Source organism: Camarhynchus parvulus, chromosome 7 (genome assembly GCF_901933205.1).
Source record: "Camarhynchus parvulus chromosome 7, STF_HiC, whole genome shotgun sequence".
In the NCBI taxonomy this organism is placed as follows: Eukaryota; Metazoa; Chordata; class Aves; order Passeriformes; family Thraupidae; genus Camarhynchus; species Camarhynchus parvulus.
This window is the reverse complement of record NC_044577.1, coordinates 17,716,628-17,736,397: the sequence shown is the minus strand read 5'-3', so window position 1 is coordinate 17,736,397 and position 19,770 is coordinate 17,716,628. Positions and strand designations below refer to the sequence as shown.

The following is a 19,770-nucleotide window of genomic DNA, read 5'->3' as shown; positions in this document are numbered from 1 at the left end:
GATGGGGTAACACCTATGCTGGAATCAGGGATTGAATGGATGGCTAGAAATAGACCAATTTGAAGGCTGAGTTTGGCCTTGTAAAGAAGTCAGAGCAGAGGCATTTGGTTTCACTCTAGTGTTTATAAATAGCTGTCTAACAGTGTAGTACAGTTTGACCTTGCAGCCCAGGGTCAGTAGGGATTGCCTGGGTGCTTTTATCAGCTGTCAGCACAGCAACTGTGGGGTCCCGGGTGGAGCACCCAGTTCCTGAGAGTTCCCCCTCCCTAGATGGTGTAGCTGGGAGAAGTTCCTCTGCTCAGAATAGACTGGTGTCACCTCTTAGTCACAAACAGGGCGCTTAGCAATGAGGATGAGATTTGAGAAATGAGAACTCTTAGTTGGCTTTCACTTTCTAGGCATCAAGGCTGCTCAGTCTTGTCTATACTGCTCTCCTTTTCCCTTATCCTGTCCCCACCCCTTTGCAGACCATGAAGTCAGCATTTGAACTGCTTTCTGTCCCACTGCTCTCCTCCTGCCTTCCAGCGCTTGGGGTATGTGGTCGACAGCCATGGTGCCAACAGCCCCAAAGTCTTGTGCTGGCACTGGAACAAAGCATCAGGTGTTTTAACATGTGCACTGCTTTTGTATGGGATGGAAGACAAGTGTTGGGCACCCTGACCCAAAGGCACAGGGTAGAAAAGGTCAGCAACATGCTGTTGGTATGTGCTGTGGTGTGGTGAGTGCTGAGAGAAATTCTGTGATGCACAGTTATTCAGGGGACTTCTGCAGAGTCAGTCCCTACTTTTCTCCTGGATTCAGCTCACTCAGGGGCAAGAGGTGTCTTCAGGAGAGACCCCAGCCTGTCTGCCAGCCTGGAGAGGCACAGACAAGAAAGAAATCTTCAATTACACAGTGAAAGAGGTGAAAATTCCCAGTAATTACAGTGTTAAAAGAGAGGAAAAGCAAGAGCTGGTGATCCCCTTAGGGAAGGAGTGTTTGTGTGGGAGGATGCTAAACTGCTGCAAGGAAGAGGTTTCTCATGATAAAGGGTTGGGTCCACACTCTAAATAAGAAGGGTGAAAAGACCTTGTTTTCTCAGTTTGCTAGGAGAAAATGACAGAGTGGGAACCTCACCACTGCCTGTGATTAGGGATGATGCCTGTAAATGAATGCTGACTAAGAAGCATGAAGAGGAGAAATGGCTGAATGTCATCTCCCCTCTCCTTTCTCCAATGAGTGCCAACTGGTATATTAAATTTATTTTTCAGTCATTCCGCTTAATTTATTTAACGAGTTTTGTTATCCAATCCAAGAGAGTGTTCCTTTTTCAAGCATAGTTATGCAGAGAAGATTTGAGGTCGTCTGTGCTGGTTGTTTATGGCCTGGTGTGTTTTCTTTAACCTGCATTTGTGACTTTAGTTTAAATATTAAGAGTCTAAGAATAAACAGAATGGAAATTATCTTCAGTGCATTTTTTATTTTTGTTGCTTTTATAAAAATTGAAGCCCTATGTAGCCCTAATTTACAGCAGTCAAAATAATGTGCTGCTTTATACTTTACAATTCAGTTTTATGTCATGTGAAAACTTTAGTTCTAATTTGTGCCTTCAGAATTATAAAAAGGTTTTACTTATTACAGCTCTGATTCTAGCTGCAGATAAAATGATCCCTCTTAAACTAAAAGCAAGGATGAGATGGAATTTCTGAAAAATTCAGTTCTTCTTTTACAGTGACATTTGAGATGCTCACAGTATTTCTGTGTTACCAGGACAGAAAAGTAAGGAAACAATAACCCAAGGTAACCTACTTTTCACAATAGAAGTTTTGTGGTTTTTTTGTATAATGGTAATACAGTTCTTTTTAAAAGGTCTTCAAATGCACTAATGTGACTTTCAAATGAAATTGTGGAAACCAAAGGACAGTCAGACACTATTCTAGAGATCAGATGACAAAAATGCAAAAATATTGTACTACTGTAAATCCAAACTCAGATAACAGAATTCAGTAAGGTTAAATCAGAAGCAGAAGGATGAACTGGGTTCTGATCAAAGAATTGTTCTATAACTGATAAGAGTAGGCAGCTGTTGTAATCCTAAAATAATGGGCCATCACTAACAGGTTAACATTAGAGGCGGTTTCATAGTAATGTCTGTTTGGAATAATAATTGTCATGATATAATTTTATTCTGCAGTTTCTGAGGCATAAATATTTGCAGTTGCAACTGAGCAGTGGAGAAACAGGGCCCCTTTCATCTTTAGGTGATAAGCATATATGGTTCCTGCACTCTCCTGCTCTGAAAAGGAGCCTGCATAGTTCAAATATCAAAGGGCCAGCACTCTGCTCTGAACCTCACTCATATCTAAAGAGTAACAATGGGTATTAAGGAAATGAAGATAAATATTTTGCTCTGTATGTGGCTCAGCAAAAGAAAGATAGTAGTATAAACCAAAGTCCCAACTGAAATGCTTTAAAATCCTAATTTCTGGTTACCTGCTCATCCCCACAGGCTGTGTCCCACAGTTACAGACATGGCAGTTACACAAGAGCCAGAAAAGGTGACAACAGAGTGGTGGTGTTGTGCTAGCTGAGGTAGCTCTGTGGAGTGACACTGAGCACCTGCTTTGCATATTTTCCCACCAGACTCTGATGTTCTGGGAAAGAGCAGGGAGAGGATAGGGAGACACAACTGAGTACTTTCTGTGTTAGTATGAGTACCACTCAAAGGATATGATGGACACTGTGCAGGAGTTGAGATTGTGCATATATCATTCAGCACATCAGTCTATTTGTCTGAAAGGGGTCTTTTGGACCATGTGGTCCAGAAGTCAGGCATTGTCAGGTATCCACAGGCCTTTTCTGAGTGGTCTGAAGGTTTCATTTTGAACATGTTTCTTTTAAGTAAGAAAATGACTAAAGTCCTATATTTAGAAGATTACTAGGCCCTCAGTTTTCGATGTATTTATTCATGTCTAATTATATTTCAGTGATTGCTTCCTTTACAATTATTAGAAGTACTTCTGTAATAAAGTCAGCATATGTCCAAGATTAGGGCTTAAATATCACTAAATTATTTATGTCGCTTTCCAACTGTCCCCTCATTTTTCAAGCTAAATAACAGAATTGCTAGAAAAAATTAATATTCTCAAGATACTAAGTTTTATAACAAGAATCACACCAGTCACTGCTTTATTAAGAGAAAAAGGAAAGAAGGGAGGGAATAGGAGTAAGAGGGAAACTTAGCTAATGATTCAAAGCCCTGTAACTATAGCCCTGTCACTGCCAGAATTTCATTTGCGCCAAATGTGCCCTTTTTGATTTTGACAAGTGAAATATAGGAAAAGGTTTTAGAAACTTGTTTTAGGTTTTATGTTCCCTTTCAAGAAGTTCTTTTTTAGAAGTTCTAGAACTGCAGCTTTCAGGAAAATAAAAACTAGTAAAAACCACCAAACTTTTAAAAGTAGTACTTTCTGTTGTCTCTATCCTAACTAATCTTTCTTGTTATTCTTTAGGAACATATAAGCATCCTCTCTGTTTAGATCCACTCTTATTTCCACTAGTAATTTGTGGGAAAATCTTCAGGTTTTCTACAGTTAAAGACTACTTTCTGAGCTATAGATTTTAAAATAAAGTCTTTATATGTTTTTATAACTTTAAATAATGAATTTTCATTCTGCATAATGTATTTTTGAATACTATGGAGTTTAAAAGGGTTAAATATACAGGGTATGGAAGAGAGGTAAGTTGCAAAACAGTGGAGCTGTGCAGCTTAAAATACAAATTCCTTTGCTGGATGTGGTCTCTGAATGTTATGGATTAGGTTAAATGCTATGTTGCACAGTATGGATCAGAATGAGAAGTTTGTTGACTACTAGATAACAACACATTGGAACTTCAGGGGTTAAGTGCCATCCCTTTTGGTGCAAGGAAAATACCTGCCTAGTCTTAGAAATAGCATAGAGTGCTCCCTGCTAATGTAGAGATGAACAATGTGTGCTGAGAATCCCGTTCCCTTGTGGTGACAGAGGTTGATCCATTGGAAGGTTATTGCTCAGCCAGGAGACAGCAATCATCTACACAGTTTATAAGTAGGGTAATATGGAACTGCCGAAAATTTTATGTCCATGAATGTGTATTCATATGAATAACACCTAAGGTTATGTCTCTCTAATGAAGGCATGTGGAGACAGGGCACACAAATATTTAGGTGTTGGCTTATTGTAGTCATGCAGCTTCTTCAACATGAAAGAGACAGGTCTTCTTGTAAAGTATTTGAGAAGTGCTTTTGTTCTGAGTCACTAAGTGAATAAGAAAAAAACAAGTAAGAGTGCAGGGGACAGTCCCGATTGTTGTCATGAAATAAGAAACAAGATGACGGTAGAATACAACATAGGAAACCATGGAGAATTCAGAAAATTAGTGTTGCTTAAAAAGACTCCCTTTTACTAATGCCATTGTTGGAAGATGAGCACGAGCCCAAGAAAACTAGAGACTTTAATGGATTCTTGCTCTCCGAAAGGATTTTCATGCTGCCAGTTGAATTGTAACAGTAAGTCAGTTGCTACTAGCAGCCTGTTTGGAAAGAGAAGATGGATTTGGCAGCATTTATACTGAGGAGACTTACAGCCTGCTGGTAACTTGAGGGGCAAAGGGAGGAGGAAATACTCATAACCTTCAGAAGGGCAGACGTGACTTCTGGGTTCATGCCGCTCCTTCAGTTCCTGAGATCACAGCTTGATAAGACTGGGGATAAGCAACAGATAGCAGCCTGCCTTTTTTTTTAGGCTCTGCTTTGGCAATTACATGTGTTCTAACAGATATAATTGCATAATTATGAGCATGGAAATAAAGAATCTGTGTGTGTTCATCCTATTTCCTCAGTACATCAGTTGATACAGTATTTTCTTAATTGTGAGTTTTATATGGGATTTACTACTGTCCTTGAGATTTGAATGAGAGCATTTATGAAATTTCTGCACTCCCTCAAATGGAGTTTTAACTGTTATGTACCAGACGGGTAAAGGGGAGTACGTTTGAGAAAGTTTGAAATAGGGTGTTTTGGAGAAACTACAGAAACTAAGCTGATTTTCAATCCAGGAATGTAATAGGATTTGTAATGAGAGCAGTATTAGTGGAAACATGGAAAATACAGAATTTGCAAAGGGACATCATGCCTCTTGGAATTCTTTCAAGCAGGCAATGACCCTGTAGATAAAAAGATGAGTCAGTTGTCACAATCACCTTGCATTTTTCAAGTTGCTTTGAGCCCTCAAGAACTTAAACTGGTATGCAATGAAGAGAAGATCCTTTTGTAGATTAAGAGATGACTGAAGAAAATAGGAGGAATTAATATTTCTCCCAGTGAGAAATCCCGGGGGAATTTATGCCATTTGCTATGTTTGAAAACCGAAGAAGGGATGTGAACATTAAGGACCTAGTCTTTACTGCCTCTATAAATTTTTTGTGGGTCAAAATTAAAGCTGATTCAAAAGAAAAGTTTCTGTATAAATGACTGAGAAATAAAATAAAAAGACTAAGGTTCATATTGTACAAAGAAACTTGCTTCAATTAAAAAATTGACTTTGTACTAACTTGTTCCACTGAGGATCTTGGTCTCCCTGTGGTAAATCTACCATCATCTCAGTGGTTAATAGCAATCGGAAAGAGAATTAGGAAATTCAAAAATAAGGAATTACAAATGGAATACCATATGAAGCAGGGTGTATAATTATGCTACTGCTCTAAATCCATGTCTTTGCTTTATCTTGAATGTTTTGTGGTATTCTGACAGTTCTGTCTCAAGAGGCGTAATGTAAAGGTACAGAGAATGCCCAAAGTGTTTAAAAACTGTTAAAAAGTGTTGAAAATGATATCTATTTGATATATGAATTGGACAATGAAGCTTCTGTGTAAGATGAGATTATTGAAGTGGGATATGACAGAAGTTTATAAAATCATGAATGACTATAAAAGATGACTATAAAATGTTAATTCACATCTGATCATATAAAAACAGCAGGGCAGGGAAGTTTGAAGTAGAAAGTCCCTTTTCACACAGTGTACAATTTATTTGCATATCTTGTTTCCACTGTGCTGTAGAGATCAATAATATAAATACAAATTGGGTTATATAAATTAGAAACTGTCCATAAATACAGTGGTCTGGATGAACCCATGTCCAAACAAGTTCTGTCATCTGCAGAGCACCAACAGTAAACAGCAAGAGCAATTTTATTACTGTTAAGAACAGTTCAACAGTAAAATGGGTTACTGTAACTTTATTTGCAGTCAATAAGCAAATTATGCCTTGATCTACCTGCCAGTTAGGTTGCTCAATTGCTTAAAAGTGGACCTTGATCCTTGGAGATGCTGACTGACTTTATAAGAAGCTGAGTAACAGGAACTGATGCATGTACTTCACTCTGAGTGGTCAGAACTTCACAGCAGTTTACTTGCTTGTATGCTAGAAAACATAGTATTTGTCTGGTGTGTCCTAAAAATACACACCCACAAGTAAAGAAAGCAATACATATGTGTCATGCAGGAAATGACAGGAAAGGTACAGCCCTAGTGAAAACTGAGAGCATCTCTCCTGGACTGTATCATTTTACCTTCCTCACTTGTTTGTGTTCCCAGATGTGTGGAATGAGCTTGGATAGGTTTGGGGTGTTGTCTTTGAGATTTCTGGTGTGAAAGACATGTAAACAAACAAGGCAGAGCACTTCCAGCACACCCACAGAGGGACTGATGATTGCAGTTGAAAAAAAAAATATAGCTGTTATAATGCATATTTTATAATAATTCCTCTTATCACATAAAATAAGACTGGGCTTATTTAAATGTGATTACTATATGAAAGTTCAAAACCTTTTACAATTCCCAGAAAAAAAATTACCCCTGACAGAATTAAGTTAGAGAGTATGACCAATAAAGTGATGGTCTGAAAATAAACACTAGAGCAGTTACAGAGTACAGAAATGTGGAAATGTGTTTGTGCCATAAATATTTTACCAATTAATAACGTTACCAAAATAATTGTTTAAAACTCAATTTTGATTGCCTACAAGGCACAATTATTTTACCTTTTCATATGAAGGTGCTCTAAATTTAGATATATAGAAAGATGGGGGAAAATAGTGAGAATACACAATGAATACAGAAGTCAAAACTGCTTTTGAAACCTTTCCAATACTGTATAAAAATTTGCACTTTCATAATTAATGAACGGCCTTTCCTTCCTTGACCTAGATTTTAGTTGTTTGCAACAAATGAACAAAGGAAAAAAAATCACTTGAAGTCAGCAAAGCCAGCACAGCAGCTTCCATAAAACCCTTTGCCAAACTGATTAGATTTGCAGCTCATTCACTAAGCCTGCCTGGTCATGGTAGCATCATGCAATGAATATTTTCATTGAATAAAACTGGAATTGCAGAGGAACTAATTTTTTTTTTTAATCTGAATACTTCTGTAGTGCTTGCTTAAACATGAAATTGTTTCTGATTAACTCATGTGTGAGCAGTCTTATTCTGAAAAAAATTTTCCTGTTGAGCCTAATGTAGTTGTTTAATAATTAAACAGAAGCAGGTAATTGGAAAGTACTGCATATGCAGACAATCCTCAGTCTTTTTTCCTTTGATAGCTATAAATGGTTCAAGGTTGGATAAAAAAGGAGTATTTAAAAAAATTCTTCCTTGGATAACAGATTGTCTTATTTTGTTGATTTTAATTTCTTAATTTGTTTGACTAAATGAGAAAGTTCAAGTATCTGATAGTTATTTTTCATATAAAATGGTACAGGTAGATGGGCACGAGGGTATAAGAATCTTTCATTTCTATAGAAAACTTATGAAACTCCAGAAATTAAAGGTTGCATTGCTCAGCAGGGGGCTTATATACAGGCAAAGCAGGGAGAGAGAATAACTTGCTTTTCCTTGAGTCAGTAGCTCAGATCCTGAGTAGACTGGGCCTTTAAAGAATTCATTTAGAATTTTTTTTTAACAGCCTTTGCATAATTAACATTTTCATCATTGTTAGTAGTATGTTAGCAAGTGAGACTTAATATAACAAAAGATTGAATTTACTCATTATGGATTGATTTAAAAGACTATGATTAATTAAAACAATAAATTCTCTGGAAAAGAACTGGTGGTGATCCAAAAGAACTAGAAAAAGATTTCTGTGGTGCTCTAGTCTGTCTTGTCCAGTTTGTTTTTCAGAAATCAGGATGTTAATCTGATTCACTGTTAGTGAATTAACTATTCATTAAGAGAAAAGTGAATATATTTGTAAGATTTATTTTTGTCAAAAAAGAAAAAAGGAAGACATGTTTTCTATTAGCGAAGAAAAAGGAAGTAGAGGAAGTGTCTTTCTGAGATTGCTAGCTTTAGACCTTAAGCAGAGAAGCAGCCCTTGCTGGCTTTGTCTGCAGCTGTCTGAAACCATGTTTAAACATGTCTTGACCACAGGTCCCGTTGAATCAGTGGCAGACACAGTTTGGTGGGCACATGCAAATGAGCTGGCTGTAGTACCAAAATGGCAGAATTTTTAAAGACAGTGGCTATAGAAAAAATTAAATCTATTAGGAAAAAAAAAGAGGTTGAATTTCTTTGCATGGTTCTTGTAAATCACTGGAAGCCTCAGTGCAATCTGAGGGAGTTTTACCTCCCCCATGGAAGCCAAACAGCCAGCTGGCTGACCTCACAGCTGGGTGTGATCCAGGACCCGATGGGAGAACAGGTGTAACAAGTGTGTAAATGACCAAGCAGCTGTTTCCACTAGTTTGCTGCCAGAGGCGCTCGGGGTCTCAGCTGTGCTGTTACAATAAGGCAGATTGTGACCTAGAGACCAGAGGCCTTGAGTGACTGGAGTTCCTGATCTTGTGCCTTGCAGGTTCTGTCCCAGGGCTAGGTCCTGTCCAGCATCAGCACCCAGTGCAGTTCTTGGAGGCAAGTGCTATCAAGGTTGCGTGGAATTGTGTTCTGGGTGATAGCCAAAGACTCTTTAGTCAGGTCTCGGTGAGCTAGGAGAGTGAAAGTGTCCTGAACAATAATCCTTTCTGGCTCTTGATGCGGTTAAAATATGTCCTGTGAAGGTTTGTCTTGCTTTCAAAATTCCTGGGGAAAATCTCCAGGGAGATCCTGTGAATAACTTGCTTGTAAGCCTTCTCTCTTCCCTTCCTGCCAACACCTACCCAAGAAATACCTTTACCTTTTAGATCTCCTCTGCTTCTTTATAAGCCATTGTTGGCTGCTTTGGTGCAAATTAGTTGGAAGATGCACATTGAGGGAGAGTTGGCTAGAACTACACAAAAATTTGCATCTGATATCAGGTTATGTCTCTCTACACTGGTGAAAAGTTCTCCAAGGGAGACAAGGTTTCATGTGCAGGACATATGGCGGATCAAAGAAAGCATGAATGGTATAGATGGGTCTGGGATGCAGTCAGGGATACAAGTTTCAGCTGTGGTAATGTAGGAGCTTTGGGGATATGTCTTTCAGAGAGAACCACAGAATGGGGCTGCACAGGTGCCTGTGATGTCTATAATGATGGTTCAGCTTCATCTTACCTTATGGTGGGGCAAATCTTACATAGTGAGATTACATGTTACATCTTACATGTTACTAGTGAATTAAAACATAGGGATACATTCAAAACCACTGCAATTTTATGCCTTGGTTATAAGTAATTTTGAAGGTGTATCTTTAATTCCTTCCACAGAAATCCAAACTATGGCTGCTTGATACCCACTTGGCACCAGTGTTTCTCTGATCTCTGCCCAGCTACACTCATAAAGTACCTCTGTGTATGTTTACATAGATGTTTACTCTGCAAACAGTTCTCGTCATTCTAAAACTACTTAAGGAATGTACCTGACAACTTGGGTGGAAAAACATTCTCTAGATGTGAAAGACTGAAAGAACTGCTGTATACACTGGTCTCAGTGTTCACCAAAATTCCAGGTCTGGACTGAAATATTTCCTTTGGCTCATATTTTTATTTGTGTAATACTATGTCTACCAAGGTAAAATATTTTACAAGCAAGTAAAGGATGGCAGAATGTCATCTTGTTGTTTTAGACATCATAGGAACGTAGTAACATCTTCATTTGGAACTGTAGTTTAAACAGAGCAACTAGTAAAAAAGCTACATTTTGGTAACCTTTCTGAAAAGATAGTAGAGACTGAAACATTCCTCATCCAGTTATAAATGACATAAATACAATCAGTGTTATGTTTGTGTAAGTCAGAATACCAAGTGTGTAGATATAACTATTTTAATGCTCTGGATTTAGATTGTTTAAAGCAAAACATTTTGCTTACATAGTGTTGAGCAGTTTATTTCACTTACCATTCTGAGCCCCTTTATCTCCTGTGCTGCTGTTTGCTATTTCTAATGATTGTTAGGGAACCAAGAACAACTATGAGGACATACTGGCAAAGATAGTCTGATAACCTGGCTGCATTTGCAGGTGTTTCTTGTAGCTGTTAAGATGCATCTGTTCAATAAATGTAAATATTTTTCTAGAGCATGCAGTTCTAGAAATGGTATGCCTATTGTGTTCAGGAGAAACCATCCAACCATTCGGGCTACAAACACTTAAACCTAGTTTATATTTCTGAATTGAAACAATGCTGTATCTTTGGAACTTGTATGGTGAACCAAACCTTTTTGGTGTATCATTTTTTAAATTTGGAATTACATAAATTAAGAAATTATGAAATCAAGCAATTTTAAAAAGGAAATGAGATGGGGATATTTACATATTTTGTCTTTTCAGGACCATTTGATGTGCTGCATTAAAGCTGCACAGCTGAACATCCACAAATTGTGTATTTCTTTGTGTAGTATATTGTTAATACAAAGGATAGAATTTCAGAAATGTAAAACATTGTGCCTTGCCTTTCTTCTAGGGAAACCCTTAAAATGTCTTGCCAAGCTGTAGCTTCTGCATTCCACCTCTTTTATTTTCCAGAAATGAATTTTTTTTACTCTGTAATTAGCTACACGGTTGTATAGAGGAGGAAAGTATTGCTGGCAGTAATACATGTGTCTGCACATTGAGGCTTGCTCATTGTGTAGACACAACATGCAGACATCTTGCAGCCCTTCAGCTGAGTATCAACACACCATTAATAAGCAGACATCCTGAAAACTCAGCAAGAGCAGAACATTTGTTACAAAAAGGAGAAACTGCTTTGATCTGGCCATTGCATTTCTTAGAATCGCTGTTATTATGCATAACAGAGTGCTCATGTTTAATTTGCCATCATACCTAATCTTCATATGGTCCCCCTTTATACCAGGATTGTACAAAAGAGGAATTCCTGAAGTATGTGTTAGCTACAGATAACTCACAGCATGTTTGTTTTGGAGGAAGAGCAAAGGAAGGAAACTGACATATTTATAAAACCTTTTTTTTTCCTCTCTCCTCATCTAGAGCAAATTAAAATAGTACGAAATGATGAGAGACCATCCAAGGTAATTCTAAGCTGTTCGTGTGCAGTTTTGCTCCACCCTGTACACACTCTATTTTTGTTGTTCTCGCTGTGGTCCCTTGAGACAATTATTAATGTTACTATGTCTTGGAATGCTCGTTACTGCATCTGGAGATGAGAAAATTCTGTCTTCCCTCAGCAATCTCTGCGGATATGAACAAACAGGTACAACATGCTCAGGCAGTGCTGGTTAGAGGGAGGGGGAGCAGTCAGATAAACCTAGTGTGCCAGTATAATTCAGGAAGCTCTAGATGACAGTATTTCTGTGACTTCTTGCAAGTTGAGTACAAGCATTACTTCAAAGGTAACTATAGTTACTGTAAGAGTATTAAAAGCACTCAAGTTTTGATTGTCCCAAAAGGCAAACTGCTAAGACTTTGGTACAGATGTCAACACTGTTTTAAAGAACTTATTTTCAAATCTTTACTAATTACTGTGAAATACGTGGATTGTAGTAAAACAGCTTGTAATTAGTCTGGGACCCTTCCCTCTTACAGGTCCTTTAGTGAATCTAGGGCAGTATTTATGCCAGTACAGTTTTCTGCTGTGGTAGTGATTGAACACTGGATTAAGACTTTGAAGCAGTTGGGCATGGAGGAGAAACCAGGAGAGGACTCTATTAGCAATAAATATCTGGGAGCCTAATTTAACAAAATGTTTTGTTTCCACATTAGAAACACATTTCTGGTGCGTTGTCTTCCCCTCTTTTGATCAAGGGTGTTTTGGACTTGAGCCAAAGACTTGTCTATACACGCAGCTATCCTAGAATAATTACTCTGGAAAAAGTAGCTTGGATTAACTCCGTGGGAGCAGAGTATTGTTTCAGAAGGAGTTATTTGGAGTATCAACATATTTGAGTGCTCTGTCTCAATTGCTCTTTTCTCAGTTTCTCTGGAATCTTAGCTTCTCTCTTTGTACCCTGGATATCAGTAGAAAAGAACAACTGAGTATTGTTATGCTGCTTGGTATTTGTGAGGTTTTAAAAATTTGCATCTGCTTCCCTAATCCAGAGCACTAAACCAAGATTCTGTTCAAAAACCAAAACCGCTTTCTTTCTCTGGAGTGGGTTAAGTTGATAAGGTATGCCAGCAAATAACCTTTTGGAGTTATGGGTGAAAGCATAAGAGAAAATGACCTGGGATCCAAACTCACATACCGTTTTTGAGCAATTAAAAGGTAGGAGTAAGAAATTTTCAGATGTGTTCAGAGATAAGAAATGCTGGAGGAGGAGATTCAGGTAGTCTTCAGTCTCTGTTCTCTTGTGGTCTGTGAATAGTCTGGAAAAGAGAGATACTTTTTTTTTCCTCCTTTTTTTTTTTTTCTTCTTCTCTTGCATGTGTTGTTTGGGGAATACAGACTGGGATCATGCTGTCCAGAGTTCTGTATCAACCTTAGCACACTTGGGCAATGTGTCCGGTACCCGGACCGACCTGATATCGCTGAGCAGCAGCCAGACCGGTATCAGCCCCGCAGGGGGACACGGTCTGATGTCTCAAACACGGGAGCTCTCTGCCCTTTTCCCCAACGGCCCGCTCCTCACCTGCGGCCGTGACCCGCCACTCGCTACGGCTTCACTTTGTGTCGTGAAGGGCAAAGACATCCGAGAGCGGGGGCACAGCAGGCGGGGAGCCCCCTTGGGGCCCCGGGAGATGATGGGCGACTCACGGGCGGGGCGACGCCCTCGGCTGCCCCTCCCAGGGGAAGGGGCCCAGCCCGGGGACATTTTGTGCTTGTGCCGGGGGCCGGGCACCCACGGAGGGCGGGGCGGGGCGGGCCCGGCGCGGAGCCGGCGGGGCACGGCGGGCGCGCTCAGCGCGGGGAGCGGCGATGGCGCTGGCAGCAGGTTCCCGTGCTGGGCGAGAGCGGATGGCGGCCCTGCTCGTCCTCTACCTGCCCCTCCTGCCGGGGCTGGCCGGCGCCTTCAACCTGGACACGGACAACGTGATCAGCTGGAGCGGGGAGACGGGCAGCCTCTTCGGCTTCTCCCTGGCCATGCACCGGCAGCTGCAGCCGCAGGAGAAACGGCTGTAAGTGCACCGCGCCCCGCCCAGCCCCGTCCCGGGCCGCCCGCCGGGACCCTCCTACCTTCCACCGCCGGGAAACTTCCCCTGGCGGCGGGCCGGGGTCGCCAGCCGTCGCGGGGTGTCCGGCCGGCGGCGGGAGCGGGGCCGGGCCGCCGGGGGCCCTCGGAGGGATGGGGCAGCACCTGCCGCTGGGCGCTGCGGAGCCGGGGCAGCGCCGAGCGGCGGGGACGTGCGGCCGAGCGAGGGGCCGCACCCGCGCCCACAGGTCCCCGGGGCTGGAAAGGAGAAGCCGCCGTTGGGAGCCCTTCCCGCCGCAGCGCTGTCCTGCGCCGGCAGGCTGCAGCCCGGGGCAGCGGGGATCTGCGCCGCCGGAGCCTGCCCGGCATCTCGGGTTTGGGCTCCCTGGCCATACCCAGCCTCGGTAACTCAGGGTCTGCTGTTCAAGACAGTATCCTGCCCGGGAGTGCAGATGAGAGGTGATACAAAGAAGTTAGGAAAAATAAGTCGGGGCTAGTGGTATATGCATGAAACTTCTTTTGGGAAATTACGAAGGCAAAGTAAGGCTCCTGTGTCTCCAGCATCCTTGCTGCTTTGTGTCCAAAGCGGAGCAGTGCTGAACCCCACCCTATCCAGTAGTGCTGGATGGAGTGTGAGCATAAAGTATTATTGTTAAATAAATGCCCCCTCCTCAAATATTTAGTTTTAATTCAAGGCAAGATATGCTCATTATCCATATAGAGTTAACGGGAGGAGGAAGCTGGAAAGAAATAATATTCTTTTTAAAGTTAGGTGGTAAACTGAAAAATCCTGTGGGCTCATTTTGCTCACATTTGCATTCTTGTGTGATTTCATAAAAATTACAGTGTGTGGAGGAGTATAAATCACATACACCCATGTTTCATCTTCCATGTAGCAGATAAAATGACCCATAGCATCCTGAGGAATGAAATGCAAATCTGTGAGCTTCTTTCCAGAGGCCTTTGTCTTAATTCTTGGCAGGATTATGCTTGCACAGGTCTCATTTTAGTACTACTAAGAAAGCAGTGCCTGAAGCTTGTTAGTCTCCTGTTGTATTGTCAGTCCAGGCAGAATGAATGTGTAGGAATATGCAGACAGCCAATTACTGAGAAGAAAGAAGCAGCAGAAACACAAGGACAGTCACAGTATTCAAGCTGGTATGTACTATTTGGCTGAAATGCCTCAGAGATTATTGGCATGAAAGTTCTGTATTGTATGTTTAGTAAGTGCTTCCTCAGGCAATCCAATGTGGGGAAAGAGCAGAGCCAGATGCTATCTGCCTTGACGTGGCTTTCTGAATCCCGGCTTTCATGAGAAGCAAGGGTCTCTATTAGAGACAAAACCAGACTAGACGAACTGCATTTTATGGTGACATGCGCTTCTGAGTATGAGGTATCTTGGCCATTTTTCAACTCCACGAGTTTTAGCATAAGGAATTGGAATGCTACCCTGGGTAGCTGCTGGGTAGTATGCTTGGAATTAAACCTTTTACATCAAACGGGCATGTTGTAGTCACTTTGAACATCATTTTTGTGTCTGTAAGAGTAGTAGTGTGTGGCTTTAAGAGAACAAGACACTAAATATGCTAAACTCTTAGGGGCTGATTTGTGTTTAGCTCATTTTGTGTGAGCTCTGTCTTCTGAAGCAGGAGGTTTGTTGGGGAATCTTGAAGAGAAGCATTCCATGTTAGGCTAGATTTTTACATCAGTTAAAAATGAGCTAGGTTGAGCTAATACCAGAGGATTTGTGTGGCCTTTTCCATGGAAACCTCATGCAATTTCTAAATTGATTGATTCTTCATAGATGGAACAAATGGTATCTGCTGTCCGGATACTTGGGGAAGGTAGAAAGTTACGGGAACAGAGGTCATACTGAGGTCTTCTGCTGAGAAACAATTATGTCTAATGCCTTCATGCTGTCTGTTACCTGAAACAGCAGGACTCAGGGGTGCAATACCTCTGCATTCCCAGATGCGTTCTGGTCTGTCTTACCTCTGCTGCAAAACTGGATTTAAGTACAGCTATCTCTTAGTCAGATAGAAGGATTTATTTTACCCTTTCTTCTTGAATGGATGCTAATTTCAAAACTCAGTTAAAGTGTGAACACTGTTAAGTAGTTGCCAAAAATACAAAAACTCCCAATTCATACTGAAGCGTAATTAAAAGTGATACTTAGAATCTCATCTGGCAGGGACCCTTATTTCAAAGAAACCTGTCAGCTTGAGCACCCTTCTACCCCTCCAGTTTTACAAATTAGAAACAGGTTGTCATAGACCTGTGTAAGATCAATCCATCTTTGGAAAAACAAGAAAATGAGAGAAGGTAAAATACATGGAGTGTATTCAAGGGCTAATGGCTTGGAGCAAGGCTTGGTAAAACAAATGAAATTATGTGTAATTTTTCTCTTACCTCACTTAAGCATTTGTTAAGTGAAATGGTTCCCTCTTCCTCACACAGGATTGTTCAGTGTTAATCATTACAATAACCCTCTGTAAAGATGAGGGTGGAGAATGTTGAGAAGTGTGACAAATAAAGGTACAGCTGAAATAGCCTTTGATTAAACATGGTATTTGCTTTTGACCATCTTCTTAGTCACAGAATACTGTGGATTTTGTATTAGCTTTGAATGACAAATTAATTTATTAGTGTTAGCTACAAATGCCATGTTTGCTAATGAATTACTTAATTTCAGCATTATGAACAGATGACTGTTCAATTGCTTTGACATTAGTTGTAAATGGTACTGAGTACAAAGCTATGGACTAGTAACAAGATTTTGGTTTTGAGTATCTTCAGGTTAGAAGAGTTGGAAAGTTTGTCACATGGAGAGGAGAAAAGCTTTAGTTTATGGTGACTGAAAGTGGACTGCTAATGGTGTGTGGGTATGAAAGACAGCTGAATACAAACTTTGCGTTGTGGAGCATTAATGTTGGAGGTACCAAGGCAGTCTCCCTGGATTTTTGTGTTTGCTTCTGGTTCATTGTCAAGCATAGTGAATCAAGCAGCAGAAAAGGCTGATGGAGCTCTAAAGGGGCTGGCTTATTGCCCTGTGTAAATTTGTTCTGTTTTTATTCTATCAATATGGTGAAAGGGAGTTCTGGTTCTGCAGGGAAGTGGTGGCACAACAGCAGCACATTTCATCTGCAGACTGGTAGAAGGTTTGCAGCTTAGAGGGATCTGAGACTGGGGGCATAGCTTAGGAGAAACATGGTTAAAATGTAAGTGGTCCTGTAATGAAAATGTGAGTGTATCCAGCATTTCTAGATGGGAACTACACTGATTATACATTTATTAGCTACTACATGTTATAAATGTATTACTCTTAGAATAAAAATGTAATTACTAGCTACTCACTATATATATAGTGCATGTAGTCACATATATGTAATTTTACAGAATATATAGAGATATGGTCTGTATGTATGCATACTCCATGTAAGATGTCCAGCAAGTCCATTCCAGTTTGGTTGTAATTCACAATGATTTAAGCATCTTGAATTAAAACACAAACATCAAGAATATCTAAATTTGTATATTACTTTCATAGAATCCTAGAATTACTTGGGTTGGAAAAGACCCTTAAGGTCAGTCCAAATGTGAACCTAACACCTATTAGCCAGTTTTTATTTGTGGTTTAGAATGATAGAATCACAAATTATCCTGCCTTGCAAGAGACCCACAAAGATTTACTTGCAAGTAATTCTGATATTATTTTCAGTGGAAGTATGGAGCTGAATTCAGGTAGGCTTCTTGTTATTGTGTGAGGCAAAAAGGGAAGATACTGTAGTTACTAACATTCAGGATTCTCCCATCAGCTGAAAAGCTGTATTGAAAGCTGTGGATAGGCACTTTGTCAAGACTACACTGACCATTACTGGCCATAAAATCCTAAAAATTGCAGTGTCTTACTGAAAATTTTACTTGTCACAGGTTTTGCTGACACTACACGTCTCTACTGTGAGCTTTTATATCAATACATAACAGAGTTGCCTTAGGTCAGCAGGTCTGCTGGCATTGCTGTGCTGCTGCAGTGCCTCCTCTGTGGCATTTAGCCAGTACTTTTGTGTGCTCTGGGGCTTGGGCTCAGAGGTACTTTGCTCCAGCAACAAAGAGCTGGATGATGCTGGTCTGCAGTGGAAGATGACAATTTCTGCATGCAGAGGTGGTGTAATGTAATTCAGACTTTGGGTGAACTGAATTAAAACAATGCATATCTGCACCTTCAGGTTTAAAAGTTGTAATAGTGATGGGCCTTGGTTAATGCTTCTGTCAATTAAAAAGAAAGGATTTACAATAAATTTCCTTTTTCCTTAGGCTGCGATTTTACTGTGTCACTGCTCCTTGTATTTTCTTCTCTTGAATGTTTCTCTGATTTTGTCAATGCAAACTATTCTTGGATAACCTGCTTAGTATGTTTATTTGCTTTCTTAGTGATACTAGAGGAGTCCAAGATAGATGTCCTGTGGCAAAGGTCAGGATCAAATGAGGTTGGGAAGGAGGAGTAGTCGAAGAGTTTTCTTGTTATGATAAGGGACAGATTTTCAAGAAAGATCCTTGGGTGAAAGAAATATCATGGGTGAAAGAAGTGAGACAAATTTATGTTGCATAAGGGGTGTGTGGTTGTTACAGGAGGAGCAAACTGCAGAGGGCTGGCTTTTTTCCCCAGTACTGATTTTGAGTTATGTTCTTGGTTATCGGTGGCAGAAGCCAGACAGGTAGATTGGCTTCTCGTAAATGTTTTTTTCATAAGGCCTAACAAGTAAAGAAGAATGATTACTGATCTAATTTGTTGCTGTATGATGTCTCCACCAAATAAATGAAATAAGCATATTGGGTTGCCTGGCACGTTACAGCAGTAAATTGTTCATCAGTCAGCATGGACCATTCCTTTTTCCTCTGTTAAATTCCACTTGCCTGTGCCAGAGCAACTGTAAGTTTTGTAAGGAATGCATTCTGCTAAATTCTCATTGGAGATAGCACAATCATTTTGAAAGAACTGCATTTAAAATAATTGTTTAAATATTTCAGAACCAGCCTGGGTCTAGATGAGTCATTCTGGCCAAAACTGTAAAAATGCCACATTTTGAGGGCATATCCTGTGGAAAGGACAAGACTGAGATAAGGCTATTGGGCAAATGTCAGTTTAAGAGCAAGTAAGTAAAAATCCATATTATCAAATGAGCAGATGGTGGTCTGTACTGTGAAACATGAGCTGGAAAATGAGCACCTTATCATTGTATTTAGCAAGAGTAGGTAACAGCACACAAATATCTGATGAAAGAACTATGCAGAATAGTCTGGAAAACAGTGAATAATTCCTTTATTAGCACTAAATATTTTTGATTGCAATATACATAACCAAGTTACTGCTTTGAAAGTAATGGGAGAAGAATGTAGCCTAGAAAACAAACATGAATGTGGAAAAAAAGGTTTTACTTCTATTTTTAAGGGGATCATTCTGTATGTTAAAAATAAATTAACTATACCATAGGTTAATAAGGCTCCTTTTGCAGCTCTTGCATCAAAGATATTGTATTCTTGTTAAAATGCACTTCCCTTGGGTTTAATGTATTGTATCACATTTTCTAAGATTATTTTGAGAATTCCACAGCAGTTACTTTGGAAAAGTGTAGTTATGTTGGTTTAGCTTAAAGAACAGGCTGTGTGTATTCTGCTGTGAAGTACCTGAGACAGATTTTTGTACCAAAATAACAGTGAAAGACAAAAGGTGCTGCTTCTTGCATTATGATTTTTGGAGCATTTACTAGTATGCATTGATAATTTTTGCTGGAGCAGTGGCTGTTTTTCTTGTTTCCTCTTACAGAACTTCATCTAAAATATGTAATTTCCTGATACAGATTTCCTTCAAGGAGTTGAGCTAATGTGTGTGAGGATGATTAGACTGTGTTAGGAAGGGAGAAGGTCTGCTGAATCAAAGAGAAAAGGAGGAGAGGTTTATGGGATGGGCCCTGTTAAGATGCCATCTACAGCATAAAAATGTACTCTGTTCCCTCTAGGATAACACAGAGAGATCCTGCACTGGATTTCACTGCCAGCTAGTGAGTTTCTAGGCTGCTTTTAAGCTGTATTCCTTGCATTTGTTTTCTATTTTCAAGGTGTTCAGAGATTATCTAAGAAATAGAGAGCAGCAGATAGGAATGATCAGCATTGTTGAGTTAGTGTCCATAGGAATGGCAGAATTGTCTTAGACTGAATGTTACTTCCTTTTTAGCGAAGATGACATTTTTTTTGAAA

At 40.1% G+C, this 19,770-nt stretch overlaps 1 protein-coding gene across 2 annotated transcripts in view; it reads left to right on the top strand.

The window, feature by feature from the left end:
• Window positions 1–13,254: 13,254 nt before the first annotated feature.
• ITGA6 (integrin subunit alpha 6) overlaps window positions 13,255–19,770 on the top strand; it is a 38,609-nt gene continuing 32,093 nt past the window's right edge. For both annotated transcript variants that reach the window (XM_030952533.1, XM_030952534.1), the window contains exon 1: window positions 13,255–13,501. In XM_030952533.1, the coding sequence (XP_030808393.1) occupies window positions 13,302–13,501 (200 nt within the window). In that variant the 5' untranslated portion in view covers window positions 13,255–13,301. The remainder of the gene's footprint in view (window positions 13,502–19,770) is intronic.